Genomic DNA, 16497 nt, shown 5'->3' on the forward strand with positions numbered 1-16497 from the left:
GGACTGTGGTCTGAGACTGGCCAGGCAGAAAGGTCAAGATCCTATGGAAAGAGCTAAAGGAAGTAAAGGACTGGAGTTGAGGCTTAAGTGGTAAAGGGTGTGCCTAGCAAGTACAAGACCTCTGGTAGTTCCAATTAAAAAAAAAAAAGCTGAATAAGCTAGGATTACAATGTAGGAACAGGGACAAGGAAATAATAGCAAAATGATAAGGTTCACTGGTAGTTCTCTACTCTTGAAAATATGGCCACTTGATCTCTGGATCTGAGTTGTCATTGTTATCTCTAAAACAGAAGTGTACAGTTTATGTTTTTTTCTTTTTTTTTTTAAACCAGCTCTAGTACTTAAACTCTAGGCCCAGTTGCAGTCCCTGAGCTTTTTGCTCCAGGCTGCTACTCTATCATTGTACCACAGCTACACTTCTGACTAAGAGTCTCATGGGCTTAGGAAAGCCTAGATTGGTTTTGAACCACCATCCTCAGAACTTAGCCTCCTAAGTAGCTAGGATTATAGATGTGAGCCACCAGTACTCAGCTAAAATATATTTTTAAACGTTTCTTTCCATATTTGAAGGTCATATTATATGAAGATGAGAGGATTTATTTATAACAGGTATGAATGATAAGTCTCTTTGCTGAGATCCTGGATCTGCTGTCTTATTGTCAATGCTCATCCATCAACCAGTGTAAGAAGATGTGCTGTTTTTGCCTTTTAATAAAGGAACATTGCCATTGCCATATAGTGCATTCTCAAAGCATTTATGATGACCAAGTACAATTTTCCCAGTATGTCAGAGGCTGGTATGTTAGAAACATGCAATAAAAAATGAACTTAGCTGGGTGCTAATGGCTGGTGCCTGTAATCCTAGCTACTCAGGAAGCTGAGATCTGAGGATCATGGTTCGAAGCCAGCCTGGACAGGATAGCTGAGGACTTTTACTTCAATTAACTACCAGAAAACCTGAAATGGCACTGTGGTTCAAAGTGGCAAAGCTCCAGCCTTGAGCGAAAAGGCTCAGGGTCAGTGCTCAGGCCCTAAGTTTAGTCTCCATGATCAGCAACAACAACCACAAAAAAAGAACTTAGGAGAAAAGACAAAAATCAGTTCACAAGCATTTGTTATCATTGTCAGACTTCAGCAGCTGTCGGTTGCTTTCCGCAGTCTCTTGAATGGTTAGCTACCCTTGTGACTCTCCCAGTACAGACAGTAGCCAGGGTTCGTAATTGTGCATTTAACTTGTGCCAATCTGAGGGTCTTAAGAAAGATGGAGGCAAGCCAAATATGTTCAGAGAAGAGCATAACACAGTGGAAATTCTCTGCGAGATGCCAGCAGGAAGAACGCACGGATAGCGTGACTGGAAGGCATGATGCTTTGTGCAGACTTGACCATGACTTGCATGTCAAACTGTACAGGCCTGGGCACACTCTAGGAAAGAGGCCTTTGGCGGCACCATGATGTCACCATCTGAAGAACAGTAAGTGCCATAGTTAAACTGCAGTGAGGGTGATAGATGCAGAGCAGTGGGTGGTAGAGAAGCATAATGGTTAGGGCCATCCGTGGGGTGCTGAACCATATACAGGAAGGAGGCGTGGGTTTGTTTGGGAACAGTTACAGTGAAGCTCTTGCCCAGACAGAGGGAGTAAGAGGAGTCATGAAGATGGGTGAGCTATTTCAAAGGGCATTACAGCCAGAAGAACTCAGCTGGTGCCAGAGAGACTTTCAGAGCCTGTGAGTAGACATGTTCCTCTATGGTTTCAGTCTGCTTGTGTGGCCACTCACAGTGACTGTGCCTGTGTCTGGTGATAGAAAATCATTTCCAGCCTCAAGGGAGAACCCTGGAACCCTGACCCTATCAATCCTAGTCCCTTCTGTCCTTAAGACCACACAAGTCATGGCTAATCCATCATCTATCAATAGATTACAGACCTCTACATTACCATAAGACTTGTCTTCAGAGCTCTTTGATTCCAGGAGGCACATTAGATTCCCATGCCACCTGCTCACTAGGCTTTAAATGCTCTCATCTCCCTCCCTGCCTTTCACAGATGGCATTGAGACCGGCCTTGTGGGCTGAGGCACTCTGGACTGGTGTGGAGGGGAGGAATCACTCTTCTCTTCCCTCTTGGAGTTTGCACTGGACTTAAAAACTAAAATGACATCTGGCAGATTCATTGGAAAGGGGAAAAAGCAAGATGTGTTTCCCCACAAGAAAAAGAGTAAAGAAGTTACCAAAGTAGAGAGCTCCTGTACCCTTCATAGAAAGAAATGATGGGCTCATGAAGACCCTTCGCCAAACCATGCACTCTGCAAATATTTTCAGTCCTTCAAAGATCACTTCGGTTGCTTCCTTCTTCCTGAGGTCTTTACAGAGGCCTTGCATGCAGGCCACCCACACTTTGATCTGGGATTAGAGAAGTCATGAAACAGGTGGAAATCTGCATCCTCTTGCTATTATTGTGGCTCTTAAAGTTTCCTCATCCCCTTGAACAGAGATACCCAGTAAACAAACATTGGTTGCATGGAAGAGGTAGGAAATAAGTCTGCTTTAAGATCCTGTGAGCCATCATTTTAAAAAGGAGATTCCTACTCTTTTTGTTTGTTTTTGTTTTTGATTTTTACACTTCAGAATTCAGTAGTGTTGGTTTGTAAGCAGTAATATTAACTTTACTTTCAAACCCTGGCGGCTAGATTTAATTGGTATTGTTCAGTCCACTCCATGAGAATTTGTTTTTAGTCTTAGGAAATGTATTCCCCTCCACTGAGAAGATCATTGGCAGACAAATCTGAAACTTGGGTTAAACTTTTCTTTCTGGCCCTGTAGCACACCACTTCCTCTGTGAATACCTGGAAGCTGTGCTCCCTGTCTTATAGAGGAAGCTCCAGAGGTCAGTAATAACTCAGGCTGATAATGGGTTGGTTTGAGATTCTAGGTTAGTTCCAGGTTCCTTCACCCTGTGTTTTAAGACCAGACATGTAATTCTGAAATCTCCTACCCACTTGTTTAGTGTTTAAATAAGTCTTTTGAAGTACCTTTTTGGATGTAGAGCCTAAAGGGAATTTTTTTTTTTACTGCCTTTGGGATAAAATTACCTCTTAGGAAAACATGTTTTGTAGCAAGGGCCAGAGAACATCCTAGGCCTCCAGCCAGAACATGGCTCAGCAGCCAGGGGACCGCCCCTTCCCTCACTCCTTCCTTTATCGCCTTTCTTCTGCTTCCCATTCTTTATTGTCTTTGTTCGGGAGATTTAAACATTTAGTCCCCGTTATGCTTGGTAGGATTGTATTAGGGTTCTTCAGAGAAACAATATTAATAGGTAGGATTAGGTAAATAGGTAGACTGGGAGGGAGGGAGGGAAGGAATAGGGATAGATAGATAAATGATAGGTAGGTAAGTAGGTAGATTGTAGGTAGAGAGCAGAGAGATGATGGATAGGTAAGTAGGGAGATAGACAGCTAGTAAGTAAATAGATGATAGATAGACACATGAACTGGGTGCTGGTGGCTCATTCCTGTAATCATCACTACTCAGGAACCTGAGATCTGAGGATCGTAGCTCAAAGCCAGACTGGTCAGGAAAGCCCATGAGAGTCTTTTCTCCAATTAACTACCAGAAAACTAGAAGTGGCTCTGTGGCTCAATGTGGTAGAGTACTAACTTTGGGTGAAAAGGCTCAGGCACCCCCAGAGGATGGATGGTCCCAGGCTTAGCAGAGAACACATTCGCCCCCCCTCCCCTTCATCTTTCTGTCCTGTTGTGGTCCTCAGTAGATTGGCTGATTACCAGTGACATCCACTTGGATTGGTGAGGCAGACAATTACTGCTTTTTTTTTTTTAGGCTATACCCCTTAGTCATGTTTCACTAGCTAACTTGGCATTTCTTAGCAAGATCAGGTTCACACCTAAAATTCACCATCACAGTAACTTTTGCATTTTTATGATCTGTTATTTAGAAAAAGTATGCGACATAATTTTGCAGACTGTAAAAGAAGGCCTGTTTTGTGTTTTGTTACTGCCCAGTGGAGTTTAGTTTAGCTTCTGCTTTTCTGCCCCATGATGGTCTAGGAGTTTGTGGCTGGTTCCTCATTCATAGAGGTTAAACTCAGGTGAAGTAGCCACAGTTATGCCTCACTCAGCAGTAACTCCTGAGTGATGGGGGAATGTCTGTATATTTATTTCTCATGTTTATCTAGAGCAGGTGGTTCCTTTGCTAGGATTTTTAATGAAGCCTTAAAATGGTTATCTTTTACTTCTCAGCAGTCCCAGTTTGTCTTTTGCTCTTGCATAGCACCCAAGTTCCTATCTCTGCACATTTAGAAACTTGGAACAGTTTACATGCTGGAAGTAGGCCTTGGGACTTTGGCTCTTATATGCTGCCTTGGGCTGGAGAACTACTAGGCTCACTCTCTCTCTCATTCTGTCTCTGTACCTGTTTCTTTTTCTCTTGTACTGAGGTTTGAATTGAACTCAGGGCCCTGCCTTTGCTAAGCTTGCTTTCTTGGAAGGCATTTTGCCATTTGAACCATACCTCTAGCCCAGTGTTTTACTGGTTATAGAGGATGGTGTCTGGCAGATCTGAGCTGATATCTAATTGAAATCCTTGGGATCTCATTGAAATCCTTGGGATCTCAGCTTCTGGAGTAAACTAGGATTACAGGTATAAGCCATTGGCATCCAGTAAGAGTGTTTTTTTGGTTTTTTTCTGCTAGTAGATCTTTATCTAGAGAGGTTGGGTTTCAGAGATCTTAGAAAGACAGAAAAAGAGAGTAGATGTGACCTCCCATTCCATATAGCATTCTGCCACTTTGGAGGATACAGAAATGCTCAGTTGGGAAAACCCTGTCAGAGAAGAGACCCTTACAGATAGTTGGATTTAAACTATGCAAGTGTGTGTGTATGTGTGTGTTTAAGGTAAATCCTGTCATACTGACAAGAAGATTTTTCTTATAAGTGATAGATTGTACACCTAAAGGCCTCTTAAAGTCTGAAGATGAAGGCCCCCACCATCGTAGTTTCTAGATCAAGTATTCTCCAACATCAGTAACTACACACTTCCTACCTATCTTAGAGGTAGCCAATTGTTACCAGTCCACAAAGTCTCCTGTGTCCAGTCTCTTAGTGCTGAGTTCCGTGTTGATGCACACTGGTGCTGGCAAGGGTCTCCATCCCAGCTGGTGCCATGTGGTTCCTCTGAAGGGGTGTGTCAGAGGTGGTGGTCCTGGATAAAGGTTAGGACCTCTGTTCCCACAAGATTAGAAGCCTACCTCTACCATCTAATGTTGCAACTCGTGCCTTGGCACAGTTACTTGAAGTCTCTCCATCAAAACCAACTCACTCTACTATAGAACCAAAGATTGCACACATACTCTTCACCTTCTCTTGAAGTTCATTGCCGTAAGATGTCATTCGCTCCCCACCTCAAGTTTTATTGTCCATAGGCTGATTGTTCAGGGAACATTGCAGAAATAGAGAAATGAGGCCCAAGTAGATTATACAGACCCCCTTAACTCCCCCCCCCACATTCACAACTTTATTGGTGACTAAACTGAAATTATATCCAGTCCCTCCTTATCACTCCTCATCCCTTTTCCCTACTTGGCTGTATGTGTTGTGGTCTCCAAGGCCAGGACATCAGATGGAGCTTCTTTCCAGCCCCCTGTGCTTGCTTCTGCCCCATCTTGCTTTGGGAGGGAGGGCCCAGGAGCCACTGGATTTACTTATTATAGAGAAAAAGCTATTAGTTTTACCCAGTTCCCACTGCTGCTTTCCTTGTCTTCTGTATGGTCTAAATTGGCTTTCTAGGGACTGCTTTATCCCTTGGAAAGTTGATGCTACCTTTTGCTACATTTGGTATGGCTGCTGGCAATCTTTTGGAGAAGTTGGATGGCGTGGCCTATCTACATCTCTGCTTTAGCCTCTTTCCTTGCCGTACCTTGGTTTCTAAGCGAATGGGAACAGCAGGTAACTCGTAAGGTTCTGATGCATTAATGGATGGATTGATTGCTAGCTTTTTTAGGCTGGTGAAGTCATTCCATTGTCCTTGAAGATTTTTGCCATGAGAAGCACAGAAATGTTCAATGTGATAAACATTACAGTAGAGATGTGTAGGGAGAGCCAGGGTCCTGGAGAAACATTCCGGTGGAAGGAGGGAGGAAGTGACCTGTACCTGGGAAGTAAGTGGCACTGTTCCAAGCAGAAGGGATCAGTCAGTCATGTGAACTTGGTGATGTGATGGAAGGTGAGGCACTGGCCTGCTGTTTTACATGGCACAGAACGTTGGGTCACATAAACTAACACTTACTGGCCTTCATTATAAAAGGCCTCAAGAGTTCAAAGAGCAAGTGAAGGTATTTGATGTGATTGGCTTATTTGGTGCCAGTCCTAGGGCACGGACTCAGGGTCTAGGCGCTGTCCTTGAGCTTTGTTGCTCAAAAAGCTAGCACTCTACTGCTTTGAACCATACCTCTACTTGTGGTGCTTTTTTTTTGGGGGGGGGGGTTAGTTGGAGATAAGAAACTTACAGACGTTCCTGCCTGGGCTGGCTTTGAACCATGATCCTCATTATTATGGGCATGAGCACCTGTCCTGTGATTGGATTTTTCTTGGGGTTGGTGTGGACCTGGGTTGAACACACATCCTAGGGACTGTCTCTGAGTTTCTTTGGCCCAAGACTAGCCCTTTGGCACTTAAACCACAGCACCACTTATGGCCTTTTCTGAGTAGTAGTTTATGGGTGATAAGAATCTCTCTGATTGTCTTCTGGGGCTGTCTTTGAACCATGATCCTCAGATGTCAGCTTCCTGAGTAGCTAGGATTACAGACTTGAGCTACCAGCACCTGGTTTGTGATTGGATGTTTGATACTTGTTAATAGAGCAGGAAATTCCAGTCCCATGTCTGTGGGCACCAGGAACCTGTCCTTAGCCCTCCCGGGTCTATGCTTCTTCATTATTGTTTACTGGGTTCTGCCTCTGCAGTTCGATCTATTTCCAGCAGACTGACAAGTCTATAAGCACCTGTTTTCCTTGGGCTACGTAGCACAGCATAGTTTTATTAGTAGGAGCCAGTTTGTTCAGGTAAACAACTGCTTCCTTGCAACACAGTCTTGCCATCTTGTTTTCCAGCTTCCCCAACCCTCGACCCCCAAAGGATCCCGGGTAGGGGGGCCTCTTCCCTTTTAATCTTCCCCGTTTTTTGTGTGCCTAGTAAATGCAACCTTGCTACCAATCCACATCAAGTCTGTGCGTTCAGATGGCTTTCTTCTTTTCACTTCTCTACTTGGGCACTGGGCTCTAGCTGCTTGATCAGAAGGCCTATTGGAAGCTGGACATTGTTGAAGCTTTCTAGGGTGGGGGTGGCTGTACCCCTAACAGTGTGGCCCTTAGAATGGTTTCAGACTTGTTTTCTCTGCCTCATACTCTGCTACAAATTGTCCTCTCTGTGGACACTTGTTCAGGTCTTAACAAGGTGACATTGCTCTTGTGCTTGCAAAATTCTCCAATTTTGTGATTTTTCCCCCCCTTCACTTTCCTGATTCCTACATTGCATCTTTCCTCCCTTTCTTCATCTCATCATGTTGGTCTTTTCAGATCAGGGTTGGCATTCTACCATTTGAGCTGTGCCTTCAGTTTTGCTGGTGTGTGTGTGTGTGTGTGTGTGTGTGTGTGCACGCACTGGTATTTGGGGCTTGAACTCAAAGTCTGGGCATTATCCTTTAGCTTTCTTGCCCAAGGCCAGCACTTTATGAAGGAGGAGTATTGAGAACTCTTCCTGGTCTGGTTTCAAACTACCATCTTCTGGCGTGGACACCAGTAGCGCACACCTATAGTTATAGTCCTAGGTACTCAGGAGGCTGAGAACTAAGAATCTTGGATCAAAACCACCCAGGACGGACAAATCTGTTGAGTCTTTATCCCCAATTAACCAGCAAAAAGCTGGCTGAGATGTGGCCCAGGTTACTAGAACACCAGCCACAAGTGAAATAGGTGAGTAAGAGTAAGAAGTTCAGAGTTCAGTTGGGATACTTCTAAAGGAAGAAAGAAAGAAAGAAAAGAGAGAAAGAAAGAGAGAGAGACAGAAAGAAAGAAAGAAAGAAAGAAAGAAAGAAAGAAAGAAAGAAAGAAAGAAAGGAAAGAAGAAAGAAAGAAAGAAAGGAAAGAAGAAAGAAAGAAAGAAAGAAAGAAAGAAAGAAAGAAAGAAAGAAAGAAAGAAAGAAAGAAAGAAAGCGAGCGAGAGAGAGAAAAAGGAAGGAAGGAAGAAAGGGGAGCCAGTGTCACACAACTGTAATCCTAGCTACTCAGGAGGCTGAGGTCTGAAGATAATGGTTTGAAGCTAGCCTGGCCAGAAAAGTCCATGAGACTCTTTATCTCCACTAAACTAGCCCCCACAGCCCCCTGAGGGGAGGGGAAAGCCAGTGGTAGAGCACTAACCTTGAGCAAAAGATGCTGAGGGACAGAGCCTAGGCCCTAAGTTTAATCCCCAGGACTGGCACTAAATAAGTACGTAAACCCAAATTTTATAACTTTTGTTGAAGTAAATATACAGAAGAGTGCACATACTACGTGTACAGCTCAGTATGTTTTATATTTTGCCTCCTGAGTTTGAGGAACATTTATAATATTCTGCTTCGTGTGTATGTGTGTGTGTGTGCGCGTGTGCTTTCAGTTACCCACGATAACTGTAACCCCAAAATATTAAATGGAAAAGTCTAGAAATAATGCATACATTTTAAATCATGTATCATTCTAGAATGAAATATTACAGTGCCCTGCCCTATCCCCTCCCCCGCTTGATAATGGGCTTGAACTCAGCCTGGGAGCTTTACTACTTGGTGCTTCAGCACTGCTGCTGGTTTTCTGGTGGTTAGTCAGAGATCAGTCTCATGGACTTTCCTGCCTGGGCTGGCTTGGAACCATGATCCTCATATCTCAGCCTCCTGAGTAGCTAGGATTGCAGGTGTGAGTCACTGGTGCCTGGCTGCCCTGCCATACTTGCATGGGAAGTAGAGCACCCCCTTATACCTTAAATCCACTTGGTATGTGTGGCCCTGGCATGAGTCACTCTCTCGGTCATCACTTCACAGTGCCCATGTTTAAGTAACCCTCATTTTATTTAATGTCCCCGTGTAAGTAATGATGCTGGCATTCTATCACTTGAGCCACATCCCCAATTCAGGCTTTTTGCTGGCAACTTTTATATCCCAGCTGGCTCTCAGCCTCTTCGGCTGTTAGGATTACAGGTATAAGTGAATAATGTCCAGCAAAGGTTGGAATTTACCCCCCCACACACACACATACACACATAGAGAAAACCTTAGCATCTGTTTTAAAAACCTACTTGAGTTCTGGACATCTATTCCCATGGACAAGAGGAGGTCAGTTGAGTTGTCCCCTTTCTGGAGTTTAACCTGGTCACAGTGTGCTTTCAGTGTGGTCTTCCTTGAGAAGTTCCTGCTGGTATTTTCGTAGAGGAGTAATTCCAGACGGTCGTGCTGTCTTGACCTTTTCTTTCCAGCGGATCCCTGGTGGAGACCTCTCCACTCAGCCCTTTGTGTTGTTGTGGGTTGTGCATTTGATGAGGCTTGCCAGCGCCATGGGCTGCTCTCTGCTTCCTCCTCCCCCCCACCCCCGTGACTGCTGTTTTAATGTCCATCTGGGTTTCTCTCAGGATAGACCCGTGTTCACAGATCTGGCAACAGTCCCCTGCACTGTGAATCAATTTTAAATCACCTCAGTGTGATACTTAGAAGGCCTCCTGGGCAGTTGAAAGAGTAGGACACCTGGGGGCATGAGGGGAAGTCGGAGAGGGAGGGCGTCTTCTGAAGACCAGCATACATTTCTCCCATCTGTACTTTGTGTATCTATTTTAATCTGGAACATTTAACTCTATAATAAGCCGAGTTCCTGCTATAGAGGAGTTGAAGCAAGATAAAATATCTTTGCCCAGAAAACCCTGGATGGCCTCAAGGGTGGCAGATGAGAACTTGGCTTCACCTGGAGTTATTCCCTTGCTTGGTGGCATAAAAAGGAGTTGCCCTCCACTTACCTGTGTCATTGAGCTCAGGAGAGGATGTTGAGAAATGGTTCTTTCCCCACTTTCAGTGTGATCCTTAACACAATATATGTGTAACTTGGTCATTTCATTTTATGGAACTTTCTGACCAGGTCATGGTGCTTTTCTGGTTCATATGATTAGCTACTGAACATTCTTTCTGTGTGTGTGTGTGTGTGTGTGTGTATGTGTGTGCATGCAAACACACATACACACACACTTATACACATTCTGGGATTTGAACTCAGAACTTAGGCACTGTCCTTTAGCTGTTTCATTCAGAGATGTTCTACCACTCAAGCTACAGCTCTACTTCCAGCTTTTTGGTGGCTGTTTGAAGAGTTGTGTAGATTTTTCTGTCTGGACTGGCTTTAAACCATAAATGATCCTCAGATCTCAACCTCTTGAGTCGCTAGAGTTACATACATGAACACTGGTGTTCAGCTCTAGAATTCTTACAGAACAGGAATAGACTTGAATATCATGCAGTTGAGTGATTATAACTTCAGAGGCAACAAAGATGTCCCAATAAGTAGCAGAGGCCCCTGTACATGTATCATGTACACATATATGAAAGGGCATGTAGCCTTTCTATAGTCCAAAGAACACCATTATCATGTTGGATAAATAAAATGCAACTTAGTGGTTTTTGTAAGGTAAACTTTGCCATAGATATGTGTGAAAACCTTATCGCATGCATATTTCTATATATAAAGCTTAACATCAGTAGGATTCTCATATGTCTTACAGTTTCAGACATCTACTGAGGGTCTGGAAATACATACTGTAGGACTTTGAGGCAGATTGTTTTATATACCTTTTTTCCCCTATCAGTCATGGGGCTTTAACTCAGGGCACGGGCACTATGTTTGGGCACTTTCCCTCAAGGCTAGCCCTCTACCACTTTGAACCATAGCACCACTTCCAGTTTTCTGGTAGTTAATTGGAGATAAAAGTCAAAGACTTTACTGCCTGGGCTTCAAACCATGATCCTCATATCTCAGCTTCTTGACTAGCTAGGATTACATGCGTGAGCTTTGTATATGCTCGGCTTTGTACATTTTATTACCTAGAACATTCTGCCTAGTTTGTATTCTCTGTGCTGTTACTCAGATTAAGAGTAATATTATTTGATCTTGTAATAGTAATGAGTACTAAAGATTTGAGTCAAAAGCCATTTAACATTAGTTATTGGAACCAATTTTTAAGGAAACAACAGATATTTAAAATATTTAAGTCATTTCATCAAGAGGAAGGGAATTTTTTAATGTCTTTAAATATTTCTAATTTAAGGAAAAATAGTAACCTGTGTTTATTTTCCTGCTAATGCTTGTGAGTTTTAGTGCAAGCTAGTAGACACCTGATACCTTGTCTGTTTTCAGTTTGTGCTCACTTGAGTTATTTTACAAATTTTGCTTTGGTATTAGAGTGAAATTTGAAGCTCTGGGTTAATACTCCTGGCGTTCACACAAGTATAAGTAAACCATTAAGTTCCAGAAGGGGACTAGGTTTACCCAAGCAGGCCAGGAGAAAGGAGAAATTGTGTGTATATTATTTATAGTTTCTGGTTTAAACTTGTAGATCTCCTAGTAATGCTTCAAATAAGACAAGGAAAGCAGATTTGGATGTCCAGTGAAAAAGATTAGTACTTCTTCTATTTTCTCCCAATTCCATCCATTACAGTGTCTTGCTTTGTACCTGTTTTTATAATGTCCACTATATATATAGTACTTGTTAAAGGCTATTTTGTGCATTCATGTGGTTCTTTTTATTTGTTTTTGCCAGTGCTGGGGCTTAAACTCAGGGCCTGGGCACTTTCCTTTAGTTTTTTAGTTTATTCTACCTTTGAGCTACACCTGGCTTTGTGCTAGTTAATCGGTGATAAGACTCTCACAGACTTTCCTACCTAGGCAGGCTTTGAACCCTGATCCTCAGATCTCTGCCTCCTGAGTAACTGGGATTTGTAGACATCTGCCTCCTGAGTAACTAGGATTTGTAGACATGAGCCACCAATGCTTTATAATATAGTAGTTCTTGAAAGTTAAATAACAATGTGATTCATTGGGATAAAAACGTATTGTGTTTCAGTGAGAAGTTAAAAATGTAGAAATGGGGTTAGGTTTGTTTGTATTTAATGGGGAAGAAAACACCTGCTTGAATAACATGAGCTTCTTTCTGATAAAAGATACCTGGGAAGTATCAGAGATTCTCTATCTCCAGAGCCCCTGCCTCCTCTTTGTGTCTGTTTCCTTCCCTCAGTACTTGAGGTCCATCTTCAGAGTCATGTGGGCTCCACGGGGCTGAGGGAACTCCAGTGACCTCGCTCTTTGTTCATATGTTACCTTCTTTCTTTCTCCTTTTTTCTTGGCAATATTTAGTCAACTTTTGAGGCTGCTGTTCGATTTCATGGCAGAATTAAACAGAAAATAGAATTCCCATATGCCCCTCTCCTTTTTCCTCTCTTTCCTGTGAAACACTTGAAGTGCTACCCAGAAGCTTCTGCCCCAGTCTTGTTGGTCAAAACGTGGGCGAAGCTGGGAAATCATCTTCTAGATGGCATGCTGCTGCTTCAGATTAAACTGGGGTTGGTCAGCAGAGTAGTTAAGGGAAACTGTTGAGTAGGAGACAAAGTGTTTGTCACACCTCATCTCTTAAAATTCAAAAAAATTTTTTTCTGTCACAAAACCATTTGGTATTAAAATATTTCCTTTTTCTTAGTTATGCAAAAAGAAAAGTCTGAACATAAGCCTGAAGCGGTCTGTTTTAAAAGCTGATCTGTTTTAAGAACTGTTTTTGTTTGTTAATATTGAGATAAACTATTTCTGGCATGTGCTTTTTAGGAGTTATTAAGAGCTTTATCTTAAGCACTAAAAATCATTGTATATTATACTAAGAATTCATACAGCTATATAAAATACATAGAAGGTATTTTTTGTTAATTGGTATGCACCTTATTTTATAATGGGATTTGAGATAATGCTTTATAGAGAAGATAATTCAGCCTTTAAATCTTTTAATTTGTGGCAATTTAGTCTCTAGTTGAATTCAGGGCTTCCTGGCTTGCAAGGCAGGTACTCTTGGGTCATGCTTCCTGCCCATTTTTTTTTGCCAGCCCTGGGGCTTGGACTTAGGGCCTAGGCACTGTCTCTGAGCCTCTCTGCTCAAGGCTAGCTCTTTACCAGTTGAGCCACAGCACTACTTCTGGCTTTTTCTGAGTAGTTTATTGGATGTAAGAGTTTAATGGACTGTCCTGCCTGGGCTGGCTTTGAATTGTGATCTTTAGAGCTCAGCATCCTGAGTAGCTAGGATTCCAGGCACGAGCCACTGGTTCCTGGCTCTAATTTTTAAGTCTTTAAAAAAAAAAAAGAGGGGGCCGGGAGTTTGGCCTAGCGGTTAAAGTGCTTGCCTAGCATGCATGAAGACCCGGGTTCGATTCCTCGGTACCACATACATAGAAAAAAGCCAGAAGTGGTGCTGAGGCTCAAGTGGTAGAGCTCTAGCCTTGAGAAAGTCCAAGGACAGTGCTCAGGCCCTGAGCTCAAGCCCAGGACTGACAAAAAAAAAAAGAAAAAAAATGGTTAAATGTCCAAGCTAAGGCCTCATGCTTGCAATCCTAGCTACTTAGGAGACTGAGTTCTGACAATCATACTTTGAAGCTGGCCTGGTCAGGAAAGTGCTCAAGACTGTTATTTCCAGTCAACAACAAAAACTCAAAAGCACAGCTGTGGCTCAAGTGGTACCAAGCAAGAAAAGCTCAGGGACAACACTCAGGTTCCTAAGTTCAAGCCCTAGCTCTGGCACCAAAACAACAACACCAAAACATTTGAATAAAAGCCCAGTATCGTTTGTTTCTTGGTTCTTTGTAGAGTTCAGCTGTTCATTTGTTTAAACTGGTTCCATCAGTGAATACATCAACCTGTACTGACTTCCAAAGACGGTTGCCAGGGATGCGTTTGCTCCTTATCCTTTACCTTTTCTAAAAGAGCCAACATTGTAGCTGATCCTTTTATAGTAAACACAATTTCTCTCCTCTCTCCCAAAGTGCATATTCCTTCCATGTCACCGCCGACGGGCAGATGCAACCTGTCCCCTTTCCACCGGATGCCCTCATTGGACCCGGAATCCCACGACATGCTCGTCAGATCAACACCCTCAACCACGGGGAAGTGGTGTGCGCCGTGACCATCAGTAACCCCACGAGGCACGTGTACACGGGCGGCAAGGGCTGCGTCAAGGTCTGGGACATCAGCCATCCTGGCAACAAGAGCCCCGTCTCCCAGCTGGACTGTCTGGTGAGCGAGCAGGGACTAGTGCAGGAGGATAATTTCTCCCTGGAGATTCAATGAGGAAATGGCTGTCCAGGCCTGGGTTGCATTCCCATTAGGAGGAAATGGAGGCCCCTCCTTGTTTCCTGTGTTAACTGCTCAGTCCCCTCCAACCCACCCACCCCTCCTCTAAGTCGGCTTCTTTTGTTGCTATTGCCAGTGGTTAGATTCCCAAGGTTGATGGATTTTTTTTTTCCCCTCAGTGTTTTACAGTGGTTTATAAAGATCTTACTGTGTAGACTTGTACTATAGAAGGGATTGCCCTGTGAAATGAAGAAAAGTACTGCAAGGCCTGGACTCCAATCCCTACAATCTAGTCAATGTTTAATTTCCCTACAGCCAGCAGATAAATAGTGAATGGTAAACATTGGATGCTGTACCCTGCAAATTCTGAGCAGGGGCTGTGATTACCAAAGGAAACCACTGGGTTTCACTCCCTTCGTGTAAAGGGTGAAGGATCACATTGCAGAACATAGCAGAGGTATGGGCATAGAACACTGAGATGTGCTCCCATCATTCCCAGGGATTTGCAGAACGTATACCATGGGCCTTCAGCAGCTTCAAGACAGTATCTGCCTGGAAGGGTAAAAATATTGTAAAGAGAAGCTGGGCCACTGGGGGCCTATACCTATATTTCTAGGCACTCAGGAAGCTGAGACCTGAGGATAATGGTTCAAAGCCAGCCTGGGCAGGAGAAGCTGTGAGACTCTTGATTCAAATTAACCCATAATTAACCACCTAAAAGGAGGAAGTAGAGCTCTAGTTCAAGTACTAGAGCACTGGCCTTACATGACAAAGCTACGGACAGTGCCTGGGTGCTGAGTTCAAGACAAAACAAACCAATTCCAGAGACAGTGTTCTTTAAGAGCTGCATTGCTATTCTTTGGAGACTCTGAAAATGTTTTAGAGGGCAGTTTCTGGTGCTTGCTTTTTGTTTTGTTGGGCTTTGTTTTTGGTACTGTGACCTCTGGTGCCCTTGTCCTAACCTAAGCCACACCTCTAGCTCCAGTCCAGCTTTTTGCAGGATATTTTGGAGATGGAGTCTCAAAGGCTTTTCTGCCATACCAGATTCAAACCATGATCCTCCAGATTTTAGCCTCTGACTATTATTATTTTTAGTCACATAGCTTAAAGTTGCCTGTGGTGGTGTGTGCTTTTAATCCCACCGTCTGGAAGGCAGAGGATTACTAATTCAAATCTAGGCCTGGCAATGTGAGACCCTGCCTCAAAATGAAAAAAAAAAATGGCTCCATTAATTAAACAATGTTTTACTGTATAGCTTAATATTTTATGGTAGTAAGATTTAGGTGCTTGAATTCAGTCCAGGCTATGGAAGGTAGACCATTGTTGAAGCATATCACATATTTGGGGTTTGAGTTGGGAGATAGCACTTGCTTTTTATGGAACTGGATTATATGAAGTTACCCTGTACCTCTTTTCTATATGTTGTGGCTTTGATGGAAGGCACTTTCTTCTGCCTGTTTTTCATTGTTTTTTGGTGTTTGAGAGAACATAGGACACAGCTATTAACTCTTTTGAAAGCAACTCTGCTACTCTTCCTAACTATGGAACATTTAGTTCTGGGCAGAGTGTTCATAAAAATGGAAACTAGGAGAGGGGACACATGGGGAGAGGAAAGGTGGGCAAACCCAGCCATAATATTGAATGTATATACGTGAATAGAGCCAGGTAACTTGACAGGGGACAGGTGGTATGTGAAGGAGAGTGACAATAGGGTTGACATTGATTCATAAGTTGATAGCCTAAATTAAAACCCATTTATACAAGTACTTAAAAACAATAAACACAACTATAAAATAAAAGGATTAATGAAATCTAAAATGTATCCAGGGGACCCACAGCTTCCAAATTGTGAATAGTGGAAAATGCAGAGGCTTTGAAAAGGGGTTTCTTATTAGAAAAGGTCCTGCATGCCTGCATTTCTTACACTGATGCCTCTTCTATAGATCTCAGGAGCAGATATTTAACTTCCCACATAGCAAATAGTCCCACGAATTTGGTTCATCATGTGCAGTTTTAGGGCTTGAACTCAGCCTCCGTGCTGTCCTTTAGCATCTTCAGTCCAAGCCAGATGTTCAGTCTACTTGAGCTACACCTTCACTTTAGC

The 16497-nt window shown here is 43.1% G+C and overlaps 1 protein-coding gene across 14 annotated transcripts in view; it reads left to right on the plus strand.

The window, feature by feature from the left end:
* The window catches only part of Tle1 (TLE family member 1, transcriptional corepressor), a 98908-nt gene that overhangs the window by 73888 nt on the left and 8523 nt on the right, over positions 1–16497 (plus strand). For all 14 annotated transcript variants that reach the window (XM_090329580.1, XM_090329586.1, XM_090329588.1 and 11 more), the window contains one exon: positions 14087–14336. In XM_090329580.1, coding sequence (XP_090185706.1) covers positions 14087–14336 — 250 coding nt within the window. The remainder of the gene's footprint in view (positions 1–14086; positions 14337–16497) is intronic.

This window comes from Megascapheus bottae, chromosome 3 (genome assembly GCF_031878675.1).
Source record: "Megascapheus bottae isolate mThoBot1 chromosome 3, mThoBot2.hap1, whole genome shotgun sequence".
NCBI classification, from domain to species: domain Eukaryota; kingdom Metazoa; phylum Chordata; class Mammalia; order Rodentia; family Geomyidae; genus Megascapheus; species Megascapheus bottae.